Source organism: Octopus sinensis, linkage group LG3, assembly GCF_006345805.1.
Source record: "Octopus sinensis linkage group LG3, ASM634580v1, whole genome shotgun sequence".
NCBI classification, from domain to species: domain Eukaryota; kingdom Metazoa; phylum Mollusca; class Cephalopoda; order Octopoda; family Octopodidae; genus Octopus; species Octopus sinensis.
In genome coordinates, this window is record NC_042999.1 from 77,933,498 (window position 1) to 77,957,741 (window position 24,244).

General features: G+C 33.8%; 1 protein-coding gene across 2 annotated transcripts in view; it reads right to left on the bottom strand.

Annotated features, from left to right (window-relative positions):
- The window catches only part of LOC115209828 (serine/threonine-protein phosphatase 2A 56 kDa regulatory subunit epsilon isoform), a 259,628-nt gene that overhangs the window by 5,958 nt on the left and 229,426 nt on the right, over positions 1-24,244 (bottom strand). Inside the window, exons 7-11 of one of the 2 annotated variants that reach the window (XM_036501105.1) lie at positions 23,721-23,829; positions 21,391-21,444; positions 16,331-16,381; positions 9,129-9,248; positions 6,981-7,210 (exon numbers count right to left, since the gene is read on the bottom strand). In XM_036501105.1, coding sequence (XP_036356998.1) covers positions 6,981-7,210; positions 9,129-9,248; positions 16,331-16,381; positions 21,391-21,444; positions 23,721-23,829 — 564 coding nt within the window. Of the gene's footprint in view, positions 1-6,980; positions 7,211-9,128; positions 9,249-16,330; positions 16,382-16,439; positions 16,491-21,390; positions 21,445-23,720; positions 23,830-24,244 lie in introns of both variants that reach the window. The other variant, XM_029778389.2, reaches the window with a different exon arrangement.

A 24,244-nucleotide genomic window follows, 5' to 3' on the forward strand; every position in this document is an offset into this window, starting at 1 on the left:
AGTGATAAGTGGCAGTACAGGAAGGGAGGAAAGTAGTAGTTTAACATATCTGTAGGTAGATCAGAAAATATGGAAAGGGAGATGAATGTTAGAGGTGACTATAGTGAGAGACAAAGGTTGGTAGGGGGAGGAGCATCGATGGCAGATTTGCCATAGTGATAACAGAAAACAGTGGGAATTAACAATAAGATAATAACAACCCAACGATGCATCTCAGGGAGATACAAAAAAGAGTGATTGGTAGAAAATAAAATGGGAAAAGACGATATTGAGAATGATGGATGGATTTTAAAAGGAAGTGATTCTAAGGAGAGGGGAGGTAACTAGTAGCACAAAGGAGAATGAGCTGTATGCATATTCTGCTCCTATATGATTACAGAAGGTGAATAGCGCTGAAGTAAGAAGAGTGATGAATGATAGGAAGGTGAGAAATGGGAAGGGCTTGATGAAGACAGATTGGGTGTTAGGGCCCAGGCCTAATGAGTGCATATACATAAACATTGTACTTAGGATCTCATTTTCGTCAAGACAAATGGGGCTTTTCAAGTGAAACAAATCATCTCTATGAGGCTCAGGGTCCAAAGATCCATCATCACTATTTTGTTCCATGTCTTCCTGAATTTCCTTCTACAAATTGTATCACATATAATGATTGGCCCTCCTTTATATATACTGTCATCTTCCACATGCATCAAAAGCCATATCAGCATAGTTTTCTCTCTTGCATACATCTGATTTCTCTTACACCAAATATTTTTCTCAACACATTTGCATTTTGTTATACAAGGTATTGACAATGCATATCCAGCAGAGCAAAGTAGCTTCATTTCCAGTCTTTGTAAGTCCTCTGCATTCATGGCTCACATTTCATCATCATGCAATATTGTGGTTTGAACACAAGAATTATACCACCTGCCTTTCATTCTGAGAGAAAATAACTTTTGTTCCCTGTTTTCTAAACTTTCTCCACCCTGTTCCTATTCTAGTAACTATACTTTCAGAACAGTCTCCTCTATTGCTAGAATTCCTCTTAGCATATATAAACTAGTATTAAGAAATGTAAACCAATTAACATCAGATAGGGGTAGTATTATCAATCATATAAATAGATATTTGTCTCGATTTGTAGTTATCTAAACTAACTTATTAAAGATTGAGCTGTTGGCTAGTAAACTGTCCCGTTATATTTTTTATTTAAAAAATATTTTCAAATACATTTCATAAATGTAAACAAAGAGATTTTAGAGTTTCTTTAAAACTCATTTGACCATTAGACAAAGGTGAAAACCTTCTGTAGAAATACAATACCTTCCTAGAATATATTTCCTTCATGGATAATAAAAATTCTAAATATAGTGAATCTAATGGATTGTTTTATTGATTTTGCTTTAATAATAGCAGCGTCTTGTTTGTGTTATATGTTCTTTAGTTGTTTCCAAATATTACCTGTATAAATATGATTAATGCTGATTTGAATATTTTCACCCCTGGTGACTGTGATAAAATGAAGGAAACAGTTTATGAAGTTGAAATCTAAATATACACCATCATTATCAGCATCTTTTATTGTCCATCTTCCCTATTGGCATTGGTTGGATTGTTTGACAGGCTCCAATTGATCTGAGAACTACCTCAGGTTCTAATGTCTGCTTTGGCATAATTTCTATGGATGGATGTCCTTCCTAATGCTAACAGAGAGGAGTGAGTGTTTTTTTTTTAGCACTTGCACTAGTGAGGTTGCCATTCAATCTGCAAGACTAAGATCCCCTTCAAATGAGTGGCGCTATAGTAGAGGAGGTGGCTTTATGCTAGATGAGATGAGATGTTTAAGTATGAAAGGAGGGGCCAGAACTGAACAGGTTTCTTACTGTAGAGGAATTACATGGCTACTCACATTATAGAAGAGGGATAGAACTGGAAAGAGAGATAAAATAGTGGTGATCAAGTATCAGGATGGATCTTGAAGGTAAAAGAAGGTTAATACAGGTGAGTGGGGACAGAAAAACAGCAAGTGAAAGTGGATAGAGGTTACAAGAATAAGGGATAGTTATAAATGGGAAATGGTTGAGGGGACAAATATAAAGAATAAAGCTTGAGAGGTTGTTGATGATAAATAAACAAAAAGAAGATTAGGAGGAGTAGGTGATGACTGTAGAGATTGAGAAGGGCTGAAGCATGGAAGTAGTGAATGATAGAGGGGTGAATAGTGATACAGGAGATAGAAGGGAAGGTAATGGAGAGTAGTACATGACTGACAACTCATAAGAGGGTAAGGAGTCTCAGAGTAGTAATAATAAGCAGGGAAAGGCTGAGAGAGAAGGAGATGACAATAGGCAGGTAGATTGCATGAGAGTGAAAGGAGAGGTAGATATAATACTGAGAAAGATTGAGAGGTGTATGGTGGTTTAGGAGAGCAAATCTGGCAGCACAGAAGGGTGTGAATGGAGAGGGACAATATTATTAGGGAGGGATGTTAAGTGTAGTGGTTCCAGGAAGTGAAAAAGATAACTTGGTATCTCAGAAAAAAGATGAAGAAATATATATGAAGCCCTGTTCATATGACAAAATACTGAAGTTACAAAAATAATGGAGGAGACAATGATAGAGATGATGGGTGGTGGGAACTGAGGAAGAAATTGGACAAGCAATATAGTTTGTGAGTGTGTATGTATGTGTGTTCTATGGAAACATCTTTAGGTCTTAGGTCTGCCATGAGGCTCATAAACTAGGCTGGAATATATTCTGATTTCCATGGTGTATAGGCTACTGAGAGTACAACACATTCTGCTGAACAGCATATCAGTCTGTCAAAGTTAAAACCCAGCTGTTGTAGTACTCATTTTCAGCTGAACCGACTGGAGTAATGTAAAATGAAACCACAACCTTACAATTGGGAGCACAACACCCTAACCAATCAGCTTTGGGTCTTATGGAAAGATAGTCTTATTTTGTAGTACAAAATATACAAGAACTTAATACATCTTTGTATTTGATAGAAATATAACTTCTGATAAATGTTTATTCCTATGTAAGATAAACAGGATTATATAACTCCCCACATTATCAGTTTTTTTTTTTATTGGCTGAAAACATAGATAGAAAAGAAAATCCTGATAGGCACAGTCAACAAACAGTAGATCAGAACATTGTGTAATCTGAACCATGTAATACAAATAAGCAAATATATACTAGATACCATCATTTTACACAAAGCTAGAATAGCTTGGACAGGCCATAATAGTCTAAGTTAGTTCTTATTAAGAGTTATGCCTCCCAGATAAGTTGGAGGACTATGACATTTTTGACTTAGTTCCTACAGTTGGATGCTCTTTTTATAACCAACCACTTTATAGAGTGCACTGGGTGCATTTTATGATCACATTAGCAGAAGCTGTGTCCACAAGACTAAAGAGTCCACATGTTGTCTCCGTTCATACACCCCAACCACTTCAGAAAGTATACTGACAGTATAGTAGTGAATGTGAATAACAGGTGACCCAGGAAATGGAAAAGTGTAACAGGTACAAGCAGCTTTGATGTACTGCCTTATACAAAAGGTTAAGGGGAGAGGGCAGAAATCATTATGATGGCTATAAGCAATGGGAGTGGGTGCAATGGTAGGGAAGAGCAGATAAGCAATGGGAGTGACAAGTGACAGAGGGAGTGATGAGTGATGGAAGGACAAGTGACAGTGATGTGTATGCTTGTATTTATATATATATATTCATTTATTTTATGTCTGCTTTTCTATGCTAAAATGGATTAGATGAATATATTAAGGTGTTGTTTTGTAAGTGTGTGCTTTTCCTGTAGCTAACATTTGCCTGCTTTTCAAATAAAGGATATCTTTTTTCATACATCTTCAAGAGCATGATGTGAGTGAATGATCTGTTGATAGAACTGACAGCAAGATTGTTCATAGCTTGCAACTTTCATAGTGGACAAATGCAAACAAATACACTGACATACGATCTGTCAGAGAACTGGATCATGGTCCAATGTCTGCATTAGCATGGTTTCTAAAGCTGGAAGCCCTTCCTAATGTTAACTTTCTTATACAGTGAACTGGGCGGTCTTTTTTTTTTTTTTGAGCGCCAGTACTATTGAGGTTGCCATGTGAATTGCAAATTTAATATCCATCTTCAACTGAATAGGGCTACAATAGAGAGGGAGGCAGCTTTATGTTAAGTGATGAAAGGTTAGAGTATGAAGGAAGAGAGTAGAATAGATCTTTTGCTGTAGAAGTGATATATGACTACATTACACAAGAGTGGGAGGGAAAAATCTGTATGGAGCTGGAAAGACAAAGAGGGTGGTGACTAGATGTTACTGTGGGCTCTGACGACAGGAAAAGAAAGTGAGGCCAGACAGAGGTAGCATGAGTGTATGGAGAGATTGAAGGATGGAAGAAATGGGATAAGGATGCGAATATACTAAGTATGAACAAGGGTTGAGATGGGAGTAATGTCAATGATAAATTGTTGGATGGAAAATAAGGAAGAGTAGATGATGACTAGAGATTGGGAAGGATGTGGGGTGAATGTAATGAATGGTGGAGGTGTAATAAATGATACACATAAGTTAAGGAGTCTGTGCTAATTGGCAGTACAGGAGGATGAAGAGTAGCAGGACAGAGAGAGGTTGCAAAAGAGTGAGTGGATGGGAGACAGGGCAAAATGTATGGTGACATATCATTTTTAATGTATACACACAATTCATAGGCAAGTTACTGCAGTATTTGTTCTCAAATAAGCTCTCTTATGGACATGTGCTAAAAACGTAATAAATATTAGAGAGAGATGAAAATTTGTTCCAGCAGTCTGGTCCCAGAATCTGACATATTTAACTAATGCCAGCATGGAAAGTGAAAGCAAAACTGATAATATATCCATCTTTTAGTTGCTTCAGTCATCAGGCTGCAGCCATGTTGGGGCACTGCCTTGAAGAATTTTAGTCGAACAAATCAACTCTAGCACTTATTTATTTTCTCTAAAAACCTGGCACTTATTTTATTGGTCTCTTTTGCCAAACTGCTAATTCATGGAGACATAAACACAGACATAATCCTCATTATCATCCTTTAATGTCCATTTTCCATGCTGGCATGGGTTGGACAGGCATATATAAGTATATACACAATGGACTTTTTTCAGCTTCCATTTACATGCACACATATATACAGGTACTCAGACATACACATATGTACACACACACACACACACACACACACATATACACACAATCATGTAATATCTACTTTTCCATGTTTGCCTGGGTCAGATAGAATTAGTTGTGGTTGATGCCCTGCCTATCACCTACCCTTACCTTTCCCAAGCAAAGTAATATTTTCCCATAACCAGACATTTTTTTTCATGGAAATGTGGAAACAAACTCATCTGCATGATAATGCTTCATATTATAACCTTCATAGAAAATACTTGCCCATGGTACTGTGCAGTGGAATTGAACCCAATATCACTTGGTTGGGAAGCAAGCTTCTTGACCAAACAACTATATATATATTTATATACACAGAAAGTGGACATAAATGATAACAATGATATAACACTATATTTTTAATAATGTTGCTCAACTTCACAACACTTGGAGAATAATTACTCTTGGACTTTTTTTATTTTAGAATTACATACAGGCAAAGAAGCAAACTATGTGGATTAACACTGGGCTATATATATATCTATCTATATATATATATATATAAAGACACTTGGATCCTGGTCAGCTCCAGTCAAACCATCCAACCCATGACAGTATGGAAAATGGATCTTAAATAATGATGATGATGATATAAGCACATCATTTGATTCCTTATCTGGTAGCTTTACACCAAATTTATTTTAGTTTTATTTAATTTTCTCGTTTCAGATTTACTCTTGACATTACTGTATTTAATTTGAAATTTTGATCTCAGTCTTTGCCTGTTTCAGGTATCAAAAGAAAACCAGTATTCCCTAATTATTTAAAAATAATTTCGAAATAACACAGAGATGCATGAGAATCTGAGTTCTATCCAACTACACAGTATTCTGGGCAACTATCTTCTGTCACAACTCATTTGCTTTGTGAATGAAATTTGGTAGATGGAAATTGTGCAGTAGCTCATTGTGTGTGTGAAAATGGAGTTATTTCAGGATGTACTCCTCTAGTCTTTGTCTTACAGGATTCACCAAAACCACAGTGGAGCAGTGCAGATAGGTCAACACCACCAACACCATGGCTAAGATGCTGTATCTATACCTCTCCTAGATAGGTGTCTGACAAGAACAACCAAAGTGGTTTTGCAGCACCTATGTTCACCCTTCTGAATAGTTCTATGTCCCTGCACACTATTGTTAGATAGTTATTGATCTACACTGGGTCAATGTGTTCTTTTAACAGGTCTTGTTTCTATCATGCAGGGTCACTAGCAAGTCTCTTCATCAGGTTAGCTTGATGGAGGTGCTGGTTTAGCCATTTATAACCTAACCATGTAGCAGGTTGTACTGGACAGTATGTTGCCAGTGGCCTGAGAATAAAACAAGCTGTGACAGCTTTAAAGTGGTTCCTACAAACCAGATTTCCAGTAACCTACTGCAGGGAGGAGGTACTAATTCTTCTGGGTTAGTTAGGGAAGATAGTGACACTGGGAAATGCACATCTCCAAAGCCACTATAAAGTGTGTACAGGTATTTTCTTCTGTGATGTGTATAGGATCCTGGATCTTAAGAAGTCATTGTCATTGCAAGGGCCAGGGGCATCATGTACATCTGCAATGATGTGCTACTGCAACTTTTACAGTTTATTTTTCATAAAGGCACATAGTAGGTGTAGTATAAGTGGTAGCAGTCATAACTACCTGGTCATCCACATTGTTGCACCTATGGATACCTTTAATTACTGTACTTATTAAATAATTACAGTAATTAAAATATCCACAATTGATAGAGAATACAGTCAGCAGAGAGAGAGAGAGAACTTACCTTTGTCTTTCTGACTTGTAATTAGCAGATAGTTCATCAAAGAGCTTGGTATTCATTTCCATAAATGTCTTAAGAACATTGTAGACCAGTGCAACTATAGTCTTGTTCCAGTGATCCTTAGAGATATTGTAAAGAGATGAGAACATGATTGGCATTATCACAACGGCATTCTCCTCAATCAAACTCATGATATATTCATTGTTCCAGTAATATAGTGCTCTCTCAGCAACCTGTAAAGTAGAAAGAATGAATTTTTGTCAGTTGGTGTCTAATGACAGCTTCTGTATTACTTCTTGCCTTTAGTGTGATAAACTGTACTGAAGAGTAGAAAATAAAACATATACATGTGTGAGGGTAGGGATAATTACATAATTCTAACTATGGTTTCATGACATAAATTCTAACTATGGTTTCATGATAAACCAATGATATATATCATGTCATTACTGGTTATTTAAACTTTAGTGACTCTTCTATTCATAATGTGTGTGTGCGTATGTAGGTAGGTGTATGTGTGTGTGAGAGAGAGAGAGAGAATTCAAATGCTAAAAACAGTTGTATACTTGAAACAGTTAAGGTTTTATAAAAGCTGCTTCAAATGTTTTGGTCAAGTCAAACTTAAATAGATGCAATGTAGATAATCATCAACTATTTGACAGCACAATTAATGTCTGTCCTGCTTCCATCCTAAGCAGCAAAGAATGCTGAAAATGTAAACAAAGGCAGTGCGCTTATAATGTGGCCTGTACCAGCTGAGTTGCATTGCTGCCAAATTTCTAATAACTTTCTGACATAAAGATGTATGAATTTTTTTTTCTTTTTGTTATCAGCTAGTATGCTATTACATTACACACCATTCAGTCCACTAGTGGCCAAAACTTAACTGTATTAGGTATGAGAGGTGCATATATCCTCATATAATTTATTTTTATTTGTGCCACTTATTTATCACTGTTTTACAGTTTACATGATTTTTCTATGTTAGTATGGACTAATTCAGTAAATTTGGATATTAGCACTATGTCTCCCATAACAGATAGTTCTACTTTTGTACTGTAAATCAGTTATGAATGTTATATCTTACATCTTATTTAATAGCTAGAATAATTGAGAGAGATAGAGTAATATGCTTTCTTCTAAACCACAAACACTCAAGTAACAGGTCATAAACTCAAGTTAATAGTTGTTAAAGCAAAGATATTCCACCAGATTATAACATCCCAGGGTGTGGCATCAAGCTGCTATAGGTGTCACGAGATTTTTTCAAGACATTCCCAAATAACATATGGAGGACAATTTCTGCCTTTACATAAAAATTTCTAAGATAATCTTCAAAATATCTCAACTAAGGCTCTGTCTAGAACCACTGAGAAACTATTTTGGGTGTTTTTAAAAATTTTGTTTTTCTTTTTTAACACTTTAGTTATCTTCTTTGTAATGTGCTGTTGCAATAAGAACTATAACTATAGTTTATGTGAACTTTCTTAAAGTAGTTGCACAGTTAAGATGTTTAAACTGTCAAAAACTAGTATAGTTAGTAGAAGACAATTGTTTCTTAGTGCAATTTTGGAGAAAGATTGCACAAGATATTGAAAGCTAAAATTTTAGAAGAGTCAATACAGGACAAAATCAGTAAGTTTAGCATAGAGCAAAAATATATTTTTCAAGGTTGTATCAAATTTTCAACGAGTTACTGGAGAAGTTACAGATACTATCATTATCATCGCAGAAATAACAAAAACAGTGCTTTAATGCCTTTTTGAATTACAGGATTGTTCAATCAGGATCCCTCTCTCTGTATATGTATGTATGTATGTATGTATGTATATATATATATATAATATATATATATATATATATATATTATATATATATATATACACACACTTATGTTTGGTGTAAACTGTCAGAAAAAAAAAGGACAACAGCATGGCAAAGATTAAAGATATTTTAAATTGGTCAAGTCAATCTCTTGCTACTCTGAGCTCACAGGCAAGTTGTGACAACTTGCCTGAAGAATCAGTGTACCTACAGTGGAAACTCAAAGTAGCAAGAGACTGACCCAACCAATATAAAATACTATAGGTATATACATATTTAAAAAAAAAATCCTGCTTGCTACAGTATCAAAAAAAAATGTTGCTTTACCTGGAAATGTGGACTGGATACACAACGGGCTATTTGCCTGAACAGTGGATCCATGATTCTTTGAAAATGTGGTGGTTCTATCACATCAAGTATTTCTTCAATTTCACCAAGAAACATTACCTGGAAGAAAGCATTTATCATGATACTTCATATTATATAATATCAATGAAGAGTGACTATTTCAAATCAATAAGAAGGTAATACCTACAACACTGGGTCTCATTTTTTTCTCATAGCCTACTTCTGCACCTAATCTATTTCTGTAGACCCTCCAAAAATGCTACTGGGGGTGGAGGACATGGTTTCACCATTTGCAATGTATAATCACAGCTATATCACAAAAACAAAGTGTTTGTAGTAACTTATAAAATGATTATTTCTATGGAGATAAAATTGTGTATAAACAAACTAAATTCTGTTGTTAAGACAAATGTACAACAGAAGCATAAATTATAGACTACCACAGATTTGGCTTTAATATGTATTTATTTATTTTTTTTTTTTAATGTGAGAAATAAAATATTTCAAGATGAGAATTTTATTCAGTAAAAGACTTGTTTGTAGCTGAAGAAAACTGGCAAGTTTTGCAATGTCTGGTTGCAGTTTTGTTAGTGACAAAGATCACCACTCCTTACAATATGAAAGCATTTGCAAACTTTTGACAAATAAGATTAAACAAAATAGTAAATGGAAAAACTGTGTAAACACTTTCTCACAGAGCAGTGGAAACTTCCAAGCAATTTCTCTAATTTGTCATAAATAATGTTTATCACATTTGAGTCATGCTTGATCCTTCAGTAATTCAATGAAGTTTTTCTAATATATCATTATTAACACTCCCACCCCAATCAAACCTCAATGCTCATCTCTAGCAAGTTACTGAACTTGCTTCATACAGCTCCAGATTAAGAATCAGTGGTCTACACTCCAAACTATTACAGCAAACAATTAATAGAAATGTATATAAATTGGTTAGCTAATGAGCTAAAGGTACAATTTATAAACCTTACATAGTTTTACTAGACAACTAATTCATTAGTTATTAATTACCACAAGAAATCTCTCTCTATATAAACGGCAGTTTGTCTGTGCGTGTTTCTGTGTGTCTGTTTGCTTGTACCCTCACCCTGACCACGGCTTTCAACCGATTCTGATGAAACTTGACACACACATAGCCCAATGTCATAATTCAAAACTAACGCAGCGAAAATTTTGAAAAGTTCCCCCAGTTCTGAACAAAATCGATAAATTCAACATGGGGTCGAGAACCAGAAACACAAACCGCAAACTATCTAGGGGACGCAACTCCACCTTTTTTACTCTCAAAAAAATTTACCATCATTTTTTTCCATTTTTTTTGCTATTTTGGGGCTATAACTCTCTAAAAATGCTTTATAGTTATTTCCCTTACAAACCTGAGCAACGCCGGGCGATACTGCTAGTTAATAATAAACAAATCAATGATTATAAATAATATGGAAATTCAGAAATATATGTTCATCTCCAATTGCAAAGATGACTAGCTGTATGTTCAAAACTGCATAAAAATATCAGAGATTATTTATTTAAAGGATCTGGTGCTTTATGTACCTGAAATTTACATTCATTTCAATTTTTTATGATTTTGTAATACACAGTAACAACTACATGTAACAAAAAATTTAAACCTTGTTTATTTCCATACTTAAGTGTTGCACTAAATACAAGGGAAAACCTCTTAATTCTATTTGCATTAATTAAGCCAACCTAGAAATTAAGTTACCAAAGAAGGATGGCATGATAGAAGACACCAAATTGACTTGAGCAATTGATGAGTATTTTGTCTATTCTGACTATGAAAGCCTGATTAACCCAGAGAAAATTGTACAATGCCCAGAAGTACAGTGTGTGAGATGATGGCCATCCAAAAATACAAAACAACAAAGAGATACAATGAAAAAGCAAGAAGAGATTACAGCAATAAGAAGCAGCACTTGCTTAGTTATAACGTGTTTTGTATTGGCATTAAATCCCAAAATAAAAGTTTTCGTTCAGCAACATGTCAGTCCTATGATTAAAGACATTACAGTCATGATAATCCTTATTCAAGAATAGTTTACTTTGGACAATATCATTCAATGTATCATCCATTTTTTAAGAGATCAGGATAATACTGAGGGAGGTTGGCTGCTATTTCAAGCAGGTAGAACAACCATGAAGAAGCTCCTGGTGGTGTGTAGTTTGTGGAGTTCAGAATGCTTACTAACATCCTGAGGAGGAAAAAGTGTTATACTTAATACAGAATATTATATCGTAAATGAATGGAATACTATATGTTAAACATTTGTTAAGCTAGAGTAAAACTAAAAAATAAAAGATTTAAAGTTGATGCAGATAGTGCACGATTCGAAAGTAAAGATTTCTGAATGTTAGGAAAATAGATAATTCGAACAGGTTATTATCTGTACCCACCACCCTAAACCCCTCTTTTGTTTGGGGAGTGACTAGACACATCCATAATACAAACAGTTCTACCTAATCACAAAATAACTATATGTTTCTCAAGGTGGGGGTGACATGGAGGTTGTGTGCCTAGGTTAGATATAAAATATTTAATACAAGGACTTTATCTGTTAAGCAGGAATTAAATCTCTTAAAGTTATTTTTGAAAAGAGTAATTGCTTAATCTAAAACTGAACTTATTGTTTCTATATTTCCTCAGATAAATTCTCTAAGGATCTGATGTGTTGATAAAACTGACTTTTGATTGTATTTTCAATGAGGCCAATGTATCTAGCCAAAGTTTTATCTTAATACAATCGAGTACTTCAAATATTTTTGTAGACAAAATAAGAGTGTTTCATAGAGATAGATGGATAGATAGAGATACATTGCTCAAGAACTTGAATGTAATCTATGTTGTTATGGTTGCCAGAATGATAGTTTAAGGTTTTTATATAACCAGTTTAACAAAAAATAGGGTGGCCCTAACTAAAAAACCAACTGTAGTTCCTTTGTGACCAACACTGAAGGCATTCTCAACTTGTCAATTATACTCAACCATTTAACTGTCAACTCCAGCTTGACATGAAATATGGCTTCAACACTATTACAAAGAAATCCTATGCTAAATATATCTAGTATCCTATTCATACAACTCTTCAACAATTTTGAATATTTTGAAAATTCTTTAAAAAACACAAGCCATTTGTATCTGTTTATCCAATGAAAAAGATCATCATTTGTCCCCACTTCTTAGACATAGTGCCACCTATATACACTTAATAAGAACATTGATTCTTAAGTGTAAAATAAGAAAATAGACTAAATTTGCTATGATTTTTGCCTTCTGTAAGGAACTTCCTGAGAAGATATACAAAAACTGGACAATAGAACATCAGATCAGAATTCAAGAACAACACCAACTTCTACTTATGTTCTAACAGTGTAAAAGAAGCAAAAAAAAATCTACTCAAGAGAGAGAAAGTGGAAGTAAAAGATGAAGCATCAGCATCTCAGGCATCTGAGAGAGGAATTATAAAGATGAAAATGAATAGCCAATAAGTAGCAGAGATGAATACTGAGAGGGAGAGGGAGAAGCAAACTCAGATCATAGAAGAAACAAGAAAGTCAAGATGGACAGAACTTGCATTAAGTGAAAGAAGAAACCTTATGCCATGATGAAATGAGATTATTATGGAGATTAAAGAAAATGAAGGCATGACAGTAAATATAGCACAAACTGATGACCTGATCAATAAACTAGTAATGACTTCACTCTAATACAGCTGAAATCACTGCAATACGCTTAAACAGATACTGTTGTAACATTAAGATAGTATATGAAAGTTCCTTTAAGAAATGTTGCAAACAAATTCATCAATTGACAAGAAATACTAATAGACCAAATAAACAATTGATAATCTAATCAAATTAAGCCAGAACACATTGTTTCTCACTAAAGTATAGTCATTAGTTCACAGGGAGTTTACATAAAGGCAAAAATAATTAACAGCCCATGGATCATAACAGTAAAATATCACTATTTATTTACATGGGGAGGAGGACTAAAACATTTGTCATTAAAGGTTTTACAAAGGTAGGTTGAAAAGTTCATAGGCTGACTATGAAGGAGTGATGCTACAGCATGTATTAATTTAAACTCTTGAGTAAACTGATATCTGATTGTTCAAAAAAAGACTTCAAAACTAACTAGCAGTGACTTCTATTGAAAATGGATAAAATTTGACATTGTGATGTTAACAAGTATCTGCTGAAGAATGGCTTAGCTCCCAAAGACATTCATGCTGATATGGTTGCTTCATTGGGAGATGACATTCCAGCTTTACCAACAGTACAAAATGGGCAGCTGAATTTAGGAGGGGAACAGAGAGTTTTTAAGTTAACCCAATGTCAGGTCATCCCGCAATTGCTACTACTGAGGAAAACACTGTGTTCACCACACGGTGACAGATGACAGGCGATTGACTATAAATCAAATAGCTAATGTTATTAGCATATCCTGTGAGAGATTTGAGAATATTCTGCACAATGAACTTGGCATGATGAAGGTCTCTATGCAGTGGGTGCCACATCTGATACCCAATTAAAAGTGCACCAGGCTGATCACATCATGGGGAAATATGATATTGTTTCAGGCAGATCCAGCTGGTTTCTTCAAATATTTCCAAAGCCAGGATGAGTGTTGGCTTCATCACTTTGAGCCAGAGACAATTCATATAGTGGAAACGCACCTCCTCACCTGCTCCAAAGAAGGTTAAGTTCATTTCATCTGCAGAGATGGTGATGGTCTTAGTCTTTTGAAATGCAAAAGACTGTGTTTATTGATTATCTTTAAAGGGCTACACCAACAATGAAGAGTACTATGCCAATTTGCTGAGGCAGTTACAAAAAGCTTTTTAAGACAAACATCCAGGAAATCTGACAAAGGGGGTCTTGTTTTATCAGGGCAATGCTCCAGCACACAAGTCCTTCATTTCAATGACTATGGCTTTAAACTGATTGATCACCATCTTTAATTTCTTGATCTGGCTATCATCTGTTTCCCAACATAAAAAAAAACACACTTGGTTGAGAACTAGAATTGCAGTAATGATGTCATATCTACTGTTGATGACTTTTTGAACAACAAGATGAAAGCTTTTTCACCAATGCAATCTAAGCACTGCAAATCTGATGGAAGAAGTGTCTGAACCACAAAAGAAACTATATTGAAAAATAAACCTCATTTGGTCACATTCCATGAACTTTTCAGTTGATCTTCATAAGATCTACACCACTTCATCATAAGCAGCAACAAGCTATTTCATAAAGAGAATGTGCTTAGCATGGGATTAATATTATTTATGATTGCAGGTAAAATGGAATTAAATATGTGCAGAAATACTAAGATTCTTTATTGAAAACAAACATATATACCTTAGCAAAGAAATACTTTTAAACCAAATAGCATTAGAGGCTGTAGAAACACACATTAAGTTACAATATCAACTAGTGCACTATTTCAGAACAGTTGAAAACAGTGACAGGTCCAGCCATTCTACTTTATTGAGTGGTTTTCTATTTTGGATGGTTAATGGTTCACTTGCACTCAAAAAATTAAATTGTTGGCTTGTCAGAAGCCCATGCTTCTCATCACCCAGAAAAGGATAAAACAATAGCAAAACGATTCTTGTTTATCTTCCATTACATTCATTTAGACATGCAGAACAATCCAACACTATACTTACTAATACAGAGCAATGGGAATAAAAACGTTTATAAAACATTTAGTAAGTTGAAGGTATTGCAATAGGTTTAAGAGAAATATTTCTTTATTAGTGTCAGGGATAATCATTGATGTATATGAAGGAGAGTAATGCAGTGCACCAAAGTGATAATATTTATTATTTGGAGTATGAAAAGTTAATTTTAAGTTTAATTTTGTAGTTTCTGAGTCTGTAACAGGAAAAAATACAATTCTAATTTAAAAAATGAAAAGGTGTATGTTATTGTGTAACAAAATGAAGAATTTATTAATGTTTGAAGCAGCACCTTTATCAGACAAAGGAAGGTTTTAGTTGTACCTTGTCTTGTTTGATGAAGTGGCATGTCTAAAATGAGAATCTCTTTATTTCATACACCACTTAAATTTCTTATTTGTGACTCATTAGCATACTAATTCTGATGACATTCCTTATTTTGAACAATTGCTTGCTTACCTTACTAAAAATAATGGCAAAAATCTCTATCACACCCTACTGTCTCAAAAACAAAAGGACATATTTAATAATATAGTCTTACATTTGAGAAAAAAAAAGGTAGAATGCTTGTATTTCTAACACTTCTAACCATAGGGTTGATCAGTGTCAATAACTATATACGCAAATAAATCTCTTCTATGGTCCAACCCATGCTAGCATGGAGAACGGACGCTAAATGATGATGATGATGATGGACAGGTGCACTTTCTATTAACAGTATTCTTATTAAGAACTATTTATAAAAATGGTATACTGTCATTAAAACATTTGGCATTTATTTATAAAATCTGTCTTAGCACCCATAATATTCAGTCTATCAGCCAGTTTATTTACAATATAAATATTAGTATAAAGTAGATTATGATGCACAATGAAGTTTAACTTAACATTTCAGGAATAAGAGGGGCAAATCCACAAATTCGAAAAAGCAACATGTTTTAAATTGAAAGAATCTTTTTTTTCTTTTTGTTCGTAAGAGCTCAATCAAATCAGAGTTCAGTGTGAATAGGGACTACAAAAGGAGAGTAGAAAAACTCCAGAGTATTAAAGACAACATAAAGCCAAAAATGATAAGCAACAATATTAATTTTGCAAGTCATACTGAAAAACACAGACAGGGTCTAGCAGTTCAAAAATCAATACAACGATACAGTGCAAAGATTGGAAACAGAAGAATTTGATAATCTCAATTTGGTTTTCTTTGGAGGGGGATAAAAAATTAAAGCAATTCATTAAATTCAGCATGTCTTTAAAATATTGTTTCTTTTTTCACTCAAAACTGTTGCTGTTATCAGGGTTGTTTTTTTATTTTTATTATTATTATTATTATTATTATTATTATTATTATTGATCCACAAAGGTCCAGGCAGGAGAGAGTTTGTTGACGCTGGGGTAGACACACAATATGTGAAGCTATTCAATTCTCCTCCGGGTTAAGCACAAAAAGCTTGAACATCTTACCTCTTTTATGCTACACCTTTTAGGCCAGAATTTTAATAAAATTTTCACAACCTGAAAGAAAAAGAAATTGATTTTTCTTTTTAGCAAATGAAATCATTGAAAACCTTACCTCCTTTTGACTACATTGCTTAGGCCAGAATTTTAATAGTCCTTTCACAGCCTGAAAAAGAATAGCAAATTGAACTGCTTATTAGATTCGGTTAAAAGCTACTATTTCTGCAATTATAATTGATGTATAAATGTTCAATTAAAAGGCATTTGTTTTTAAATACACACACATACACAGAAATCAATTTGAATTTTAGACAATATTTGCAATATCAATACTATTCTGTTTTAGACTTGAACATCAAACATTTGATCCAGTTTTTCTTTTCATCTACACCATCACTATGGCCATCTGACACCACTTCCAAACTGCTGCAGTTTTAAATGATGATGAAACTAGTATATTGATCTCATTTCACAGTCACAATCTTATAGAGGCTGATGTTTCAAGTTTGGCTTATTAACAAGTTATAAAAATATTGTCAAACTAATTAATTTAGGATTTCTTAAAATCTGCCATGTTATTTATCTTCAAAGGGAGATGTTTAAAGGATATTATTTAATATCTCTGTTTTGTTGATTATCTCTGATATTCAACTGGCCTATTCTGTGCTATGGTTCTTAACCTAAATCAAAGATAACTACTAATAACATATCTTGGTTACCTTCTCTTATCAAAAGGAAGCTCTACACTGCTACTCTATCTGCTAGAACTATTAGTGAAATCTCCCTCAAATTACACCCTATCACCTTAAAAAAAAAAGCAAGATTGTATAGTTTTAAACACACTATGCCAGGAAAAAAATATGGTATGGTCATGATTGGAACATTTTTGATCCTAGTTTCTGCTTGAGCATGACTGGTTTGGGGCTAAACCAAAATAACATGATAAAACACAATTTTAATAAGGAATAATTAATGGAAGTTAACACCTAAAACTAAATTAAAAAGCAAAAAAAAACAAAACAAAAGTACATGAATTCATGACAAAGACTATTTGTAGCTTACATAGAGGAAACAAACCAATGAGAGAATTTCTAAACAGTCACTTGATCATCTAAATACAGTAGCTAAATCTTCTAGGGAAATATCTCCATTTTCTTGAAAATAGGAACTAAAAGCTTTTAAATTATAAATCTTGGACTAGGATTTCACAATACAGACACAGCTGTCATGAACATAACAACAAATGGATAATTATTTAATCTGTTGTCACTGTGCTGAAAATGTATTGAAGCAGAGGTGAACAGCAGCTATTGAATAACAACCATCTATAAGTATCTTACATCACAAAAATAAACACACTATAATAAATTTAGTTTACTTCTGTGCTGAAATTATATTTTATGAACATGAATTACTAATTGCATTTGACAAAATGAACAGAGCCATAATAGTGCAAAGAAATAATTTTATCTAATTTATTCCTATAGACTAGAAACTGCATCTGATATTTCCCCATTGACCTAAATAATCTTCAGCATTCATATCTTTCTAGATATGAAAAATATTAAAAATCCAATGCTGAAAAACTTCAGTATTATACTCAACAAAAAACGAAAGAATAGGGTTGTTCATAGTGAAATCCAGACAGCATACATTTCTATTTATATAATTGTTGGATAATAACATTCAAACTGAATATATTTAGAGGCAATTGACCATAGCATAACAAGGAAGTCACGAATCCTCAAACTACCAGAAATAGTTTTTTTTTTTTTCTAAAGACTTATTTAAAAGAAGTCATTTTTGTTAAGAGCTTTCATAAAATTTAGAGTGCAAACTGAAATTCAGAACCTATCTTTTCTTGTTAAAACAACTTAACAGATATGTAGTTTAAAATAACTGCTAGAAGAAAGATACAATTTCTGATTATAACAACTCATAAAATAGAACATATTAAAAAATGGTGACTACTTTAAAAGTCTATTAATTGAAAATATTTCTAAAACTTTGCAAATTTTTTTCAATACAGTAAAAAAAAAACCATCAAATGTTATGTTAAAACTAGCTCTCTGACAAAAGACAAATTCATAAGTAAACTTAAACAGTAAGGTCACTGTGACATTAATTATAAGACCACATCAAGACACTGCTGAATAAAAAATATAGAAAAAGACTGTCAACAAGAAACACAGGTAACATTTTATAGCCATAGGAATCAGATTATCTTATCAACCCAAATTAAAATTTTTAGAGAAAATAAATGATATTCTTAGCTCCTCATGTTAAGAATGAATGTAGCAGTAAGAGGTTGCTCTGCTGGTGAGACTTGGTAATTTTAAACTGAAGGTATACTGAACTAACACATAGAACATTATACAGACAAGTCATCTTAGTTAGTTGTAGCCATTATTAGCTTTTGAACAAGACAATACCACTATACTAGACTGTTTAATTGAGAAAAGCAAGAGCATGATAGATAGGATGGAGGGCAAAGATAAAGCAAACAAGAACACCAGTAGACTGTGAGTATGAATGTATTCTTCAAATAAAAGATGGCTATTTTGAAGAATCTGAAATAGATCATTTTGAGAAGTTGAACACATATCTTCCAATGTATTATTTCATAGATTAAAAATATATCTTCCTAATCAGTTCAAAACTCTTGAAATATTTATTTTCAACAAGAGTTTAACAACTTGTAAGAAAAAGTATGGAAGAAGAAATTTAATGTCTAAAAATGCATGCAACTTTGAAAGATAAAGTGGATGCATTTGTAAATATTTCCATGCACACATTATCTTGATTCTTGTCACAAAAATGACAAATAAAACACATTGACTTAAATTTTATCTAACCAAAATATTTAAACCAGTCTATCAGCCAATAGAAAGACTAACTCAACCATGTGGCTCAGACTGCCACTTATACAGCCTGATTTGGTAATCAACCACTAAACCATTGTCAGCTTTTATATGTTTGGTACATCTGTGTAATTTTGTTGCCTGAGAGTGACAATAATGGAATTGGTAAGGTGCTAATCTTTTGGCTTCAGAGTAACCAGTTTATCATATCCCATCACTGCAGCTGTGTGAACCCTGCTAAAAATATATACAACTACTTCCCATCTAACAGTAGCAAAAGAAAAAGAACAAAGAAAACAACTCTGAAGTGGATACTACAACTGGAAAGTGAGTAGGTTGATGGTTTCCTGTAGTAGTCTCTAGAAAATGCAGAAAGAGAGAGAATTCCTTGAGGAAAAGAGAGCATTAAGAGACAAAAGTGTGGCTGGCAGGAGCTGCCTGGTACTGAGCTATTGCACTTTCCAAATAAGTAACTTAAGTTTCTAATTGTGAAATCTAATATCATGTTACTAATTAACCACCTGACTATGGAAAATATTTTAACACTGGATGAAATTCATCAGTCATGTTAATTCTACTTGGAGTTTGATACTATAAAATTAACTGATATAAATTTTGAATTTAATTTGAAACTTTGACACTTCTTGGCGATGTCTTATTCTGAATAATGTACATGTAAAAAAAACAAAAAAACAAATCTCTTAAGCCTCTTGGAGAAAATTTTTAGTATTGATTTATGTCATGAAATGGAGCAGACAAATTTTCTCTGGTTAGAAGACTAGTATATTAAGACAACATTTCCAGATGATCCGACACCTCTTCTTGAGAGTTAGGAAAACTAAGACAATGTAGAATAAAGAATTCTACCCAGAAACAGTATGCTTGCAGCAGATTTGAACTCACAAACCCTGATTAGCACCCCCAACAATAAGTGTAACCATTCTACAATGATATCTCACATCAGAGAAAATGTAAAAGATTTGGTCAGTTTTCTCCAAGTTTCTTACCTATATTGAGAGTTGGCTTTGATATTAAGCAAATTGAGTAGATGAAAAACTTTCTGAAAAGGTCACCCCCCCACATACCCACACAAATATCTCAAAATCTAAAGGTCAAAAGTATTTGTCACTTAAGCCTTTTACAGAGACTATTTTACAGCCTAATTACAAGAACACATAAAGGAAACTAAGCTTTTGGAAACTGGAAGATCAAATACAAATTATATTTGATTAAAATTATCTATTTAAAAATTTGTCAAAGAGTTAGCTACTTTATATTCTTTTATTTTACTTGTTTCAGTCATTAGACTGTGGCCATGCTGGAGTACCACCTTGAAGTTTTAGTTGAACAAATCAACCCCAGTACTTACTTTTTAAGCCTGGTACTTATTCTATCAGTTTCTTTTGCTGAACCACTTAGTTACAGAGACACACCAACACAAGTTGTCAAGCAATGGTGAGGGGGCAAAGACAGACGCGCATACATATACCATGTGCTTGTTTCAGTTTCCATCAACCAAATCTCCTCGCAAAGCTTTGGTTGGCCTGAGGCTATAGAAGACACTTTCCCAATGTTCCACACAGTGGGACTGAACCTAGAACCATGTGGTTGTGAAGCAAGCTTCTTACCACACAGCCACATACATTTTTTTAAAATTCTCTTTTTCTATGCTTGTACTCATGTTTTTCAATGCTAAGCCTTATTAAATGATTCTGCAAATTTGAAGCAATATTTGTAGCAACTAAGTGTTACCTCGGAGAGTAGGAGTGCCCAAGAGCTGATATGACAATTTTTATTGAGGTTAAGTAGATACTGAATCTTAGGTAGAATAGATTTGTCTTGTTTTCAAGTATAATGCAACATTTGTGATAAGCTAGTAAGCCTAATAACTGAATCACTCAATTGCTAGATCTTGGACAAATCAATGATGCAGGTTCTAAAGTTCAAGCACACACACGGCAGAAAGCAAGTGGTCAAAAGCAGTCAACATAAATAAGAATGGAATTACTATTCTTTTCTGGGTTATCAAAATTTTACTTCTTCCACCATTTTACATCCATATATGAATGTAAAATGGTGGGAAATTTGTACAAATGATAAAGACCAGTTAATCATTAACAGATACCTAATGTTCCAGGCAAGCTTTCTTGAAACATGTAGAGCAACATGACAGCATAAGAAAGACAAATAAAATTATTGACTTACTTCTTCAGTAAGAGAGGCATCTTTCTCCAAGAACTGTACAACGCAGTATGCCAGCTAAAGAACAAGAAAAAAAATTATAGCATTTTAAAATAAGAAAAAAAGACAATAGTAGACACTTTATGTATCCTTATCCAGAAAATAAACATTGTTCAGCACATAGAAAAGTAAACTGTAGATGTGTGTTAGTGAGCATATATATATGTATGTAAATGTGCATATTTTCAAATATGAGTATGTAAGATTTAACAATTGGAATGTATGTGAATGCATGCGCGTGTGTGCATTTATGCACATATACGCATATATATATATCTCTCCCAGCATACTGATACAAAACTATGAAAATATCCTGTGCAATGCAAAATACAACCCTTCTGTTTTTAAAATTGACAAACAGTTTTACTCCATTATAAGGTATCAATTAAGATGGCTGTCTCTCATTTTCTTCACTCTAGACTATGGGTGTTTCTACTCGAAGTATTAAGAGTGTTAAATGCATTAAGGTAAAACTTTAATCTTTCTTCTGAGATCTATTTATCAATTCCCAAATGCTTTGCTGTGGCTCTCCAAATCACTTTTCTATGACATAGTGAAAACAGCCAGAGCATGGAGTTTCTATAAATGAATTAAAAGTCATACAGTATGGTTTTTAGACCTAACACTTAAATTTAAAGATGTTAGATATTTTTCACAATCCACTTTGTTATTTAAGGCTGTCACACCTAAGCTAATATTACTCAGAGTGAGGTGCACATCCATACTAGTGGGATGTGAATTACTCCAGGATGGGGCATAAATAACAAGTGAAAAACTTGCAATAAAGCTTTAATTAAAACTGTGTTGGAAGCAGATACAGATGAATGGTGAGTAGATGCAGCAACAGTGCATGCCCCCCATACCTGACCTGACAGTGCTTCCAGAAACCAATTTTGCAGAGGTGGGCAAAGAACTTCATATTGCTAAACATTACAGTGCTTTCCCATCATCTCTGTGAGGTTCAGAATCCTGAGATCAGCCTTCACTACTTAATCCCATATCTTTCTGGGTCACCCTTTTCCACAGCTCCAACCACATTTAGCAACTGGCATTTCTTTATACAACTGTCTACATTCATATGGAATCACATGTCCATACCAGCAAAATCTTCCTCCTTGTAAACAACAACTTAGTCTTCTTATGCCCAGTGTTTCTCTCAGTAGATTTACACTATCGTTTATTTACACTTACATTGCACATGCAACAGAGAATGCTCATTTCATTTCTTTTCAGTCTTCTCAAGTATTCTGTGTTCAAGTGCCACCTCTCACTACCAAGCAGTATTGCAGTTTTAACTCAAGGATCATACAATCTTCCCAGCACTCTGTAGGAAAGAACCTTCATTGTCAACAGTGGTTGTAGCTCCTTGAAATTTCTCAAACCCTTCCTTACTCTGTTTTTCATATTTTCAGAGCTGCCTACAGCTTTGCTAATTACATCTCCTAGGTAACAAGTTATCAACTATTAGTAAGCCATCGCAACACTCAAGAGAGTTTGTATCTGGTGTGTTCCTAGAGTGTACTGCTCCAGTGCATCTATCATGTGAAGCTTATGTTCTCTGTTTGACTGCCTTTGATTCCATTAAAGCTCTTGTGTACCCATACTTTACATTGGATACAGCATGTGGAGTTTATACCTATCCTTTTTCTGCATATTGAGTAAGGCCATTTCCCTGAAGATACTAAAGTCCGGTTTTCTTTCTTACTAACTAGAACCTTTGCTAAGTTTACTTAAGACCCTTTGATTCTAGCTTCCATGCCTGGAATTTTCTCTCAAATTCTCCTATAGATTAAGCTAAGAGAGCTCGGTCATCGGCATAAAGGAGTTCCAAAGGTCACCTAGTTTTAAACTCCTCTGTGATGCCCTGTAGCTATGTTGAATAGGAGAGAACTGAGGACTGAGCCATGATGAACTCATACCTTGACACTGAATTCATCAGTGAAATCATTTACTCACTACATCTTTGTACATAGCTTGCCAAAAATTTGATTTTAATCTGGAGAAAGTCAAGTCCAATTTCCTAAATGAAATTTTGGTGTGGTTGTCTTTTAGAATATGATACTAAATTATAAATTTAATAATGACCAAAACCTAAGTCATCACAAATGTAAATTTTGAGATTTATCAAAGTTGTCACAACTAAAAAACATTAAAAGTTAATTGAGATTACATGACTAGAAAAGAAATCGGATTAATAATGAATTTCTCTGACTACAATCAAATTGAAAGATATTCCTTAAGAAGGATTAATAACAGTTCAATTGATGTAAAAAGATCTGTTTGAATTAACTTACTTGTGCATGGTAAAGACTCAAGCTGCGAGCTTTATGCAATGGGATAAGAACCCTGATTAAAAACAATTTGTGTTCTTGTTTCAATGGGAGGGCAAATCCATTAATGATGCTGAAAAAGAAAAAAAAAAAGGTAACTGAAGAAAATAACATACTTCAGAAGGTAACAATAAATAGAAAGAAAAGCATACAAAGATTTGTCTTCTGTCTGTAAAACAAGTCTAGTGACACAGTAGCTTCTCCATATGTAGCCGTTCTGTAGCACATAGTAAATATTTTTAGCATCTCTTTCCTTAAAATGGAGAAAGTGACTTGATCTCTTGCTTAATGTGAGCAATCAATACAATCATACGTCCATCTGAGAGGTGTGAAAAATGTGTCTAGGCTTTTATAACCATATTCAGAAATAGTTTATGTATCAGAACAGTCATGTTGCACTTGGCTGTCCTCCATTAATGAATGTATGTGACAGTGTGTGAAACAAGGACATTTTTATCTGAGTCAATTTAATATAATTGGATTCTAAT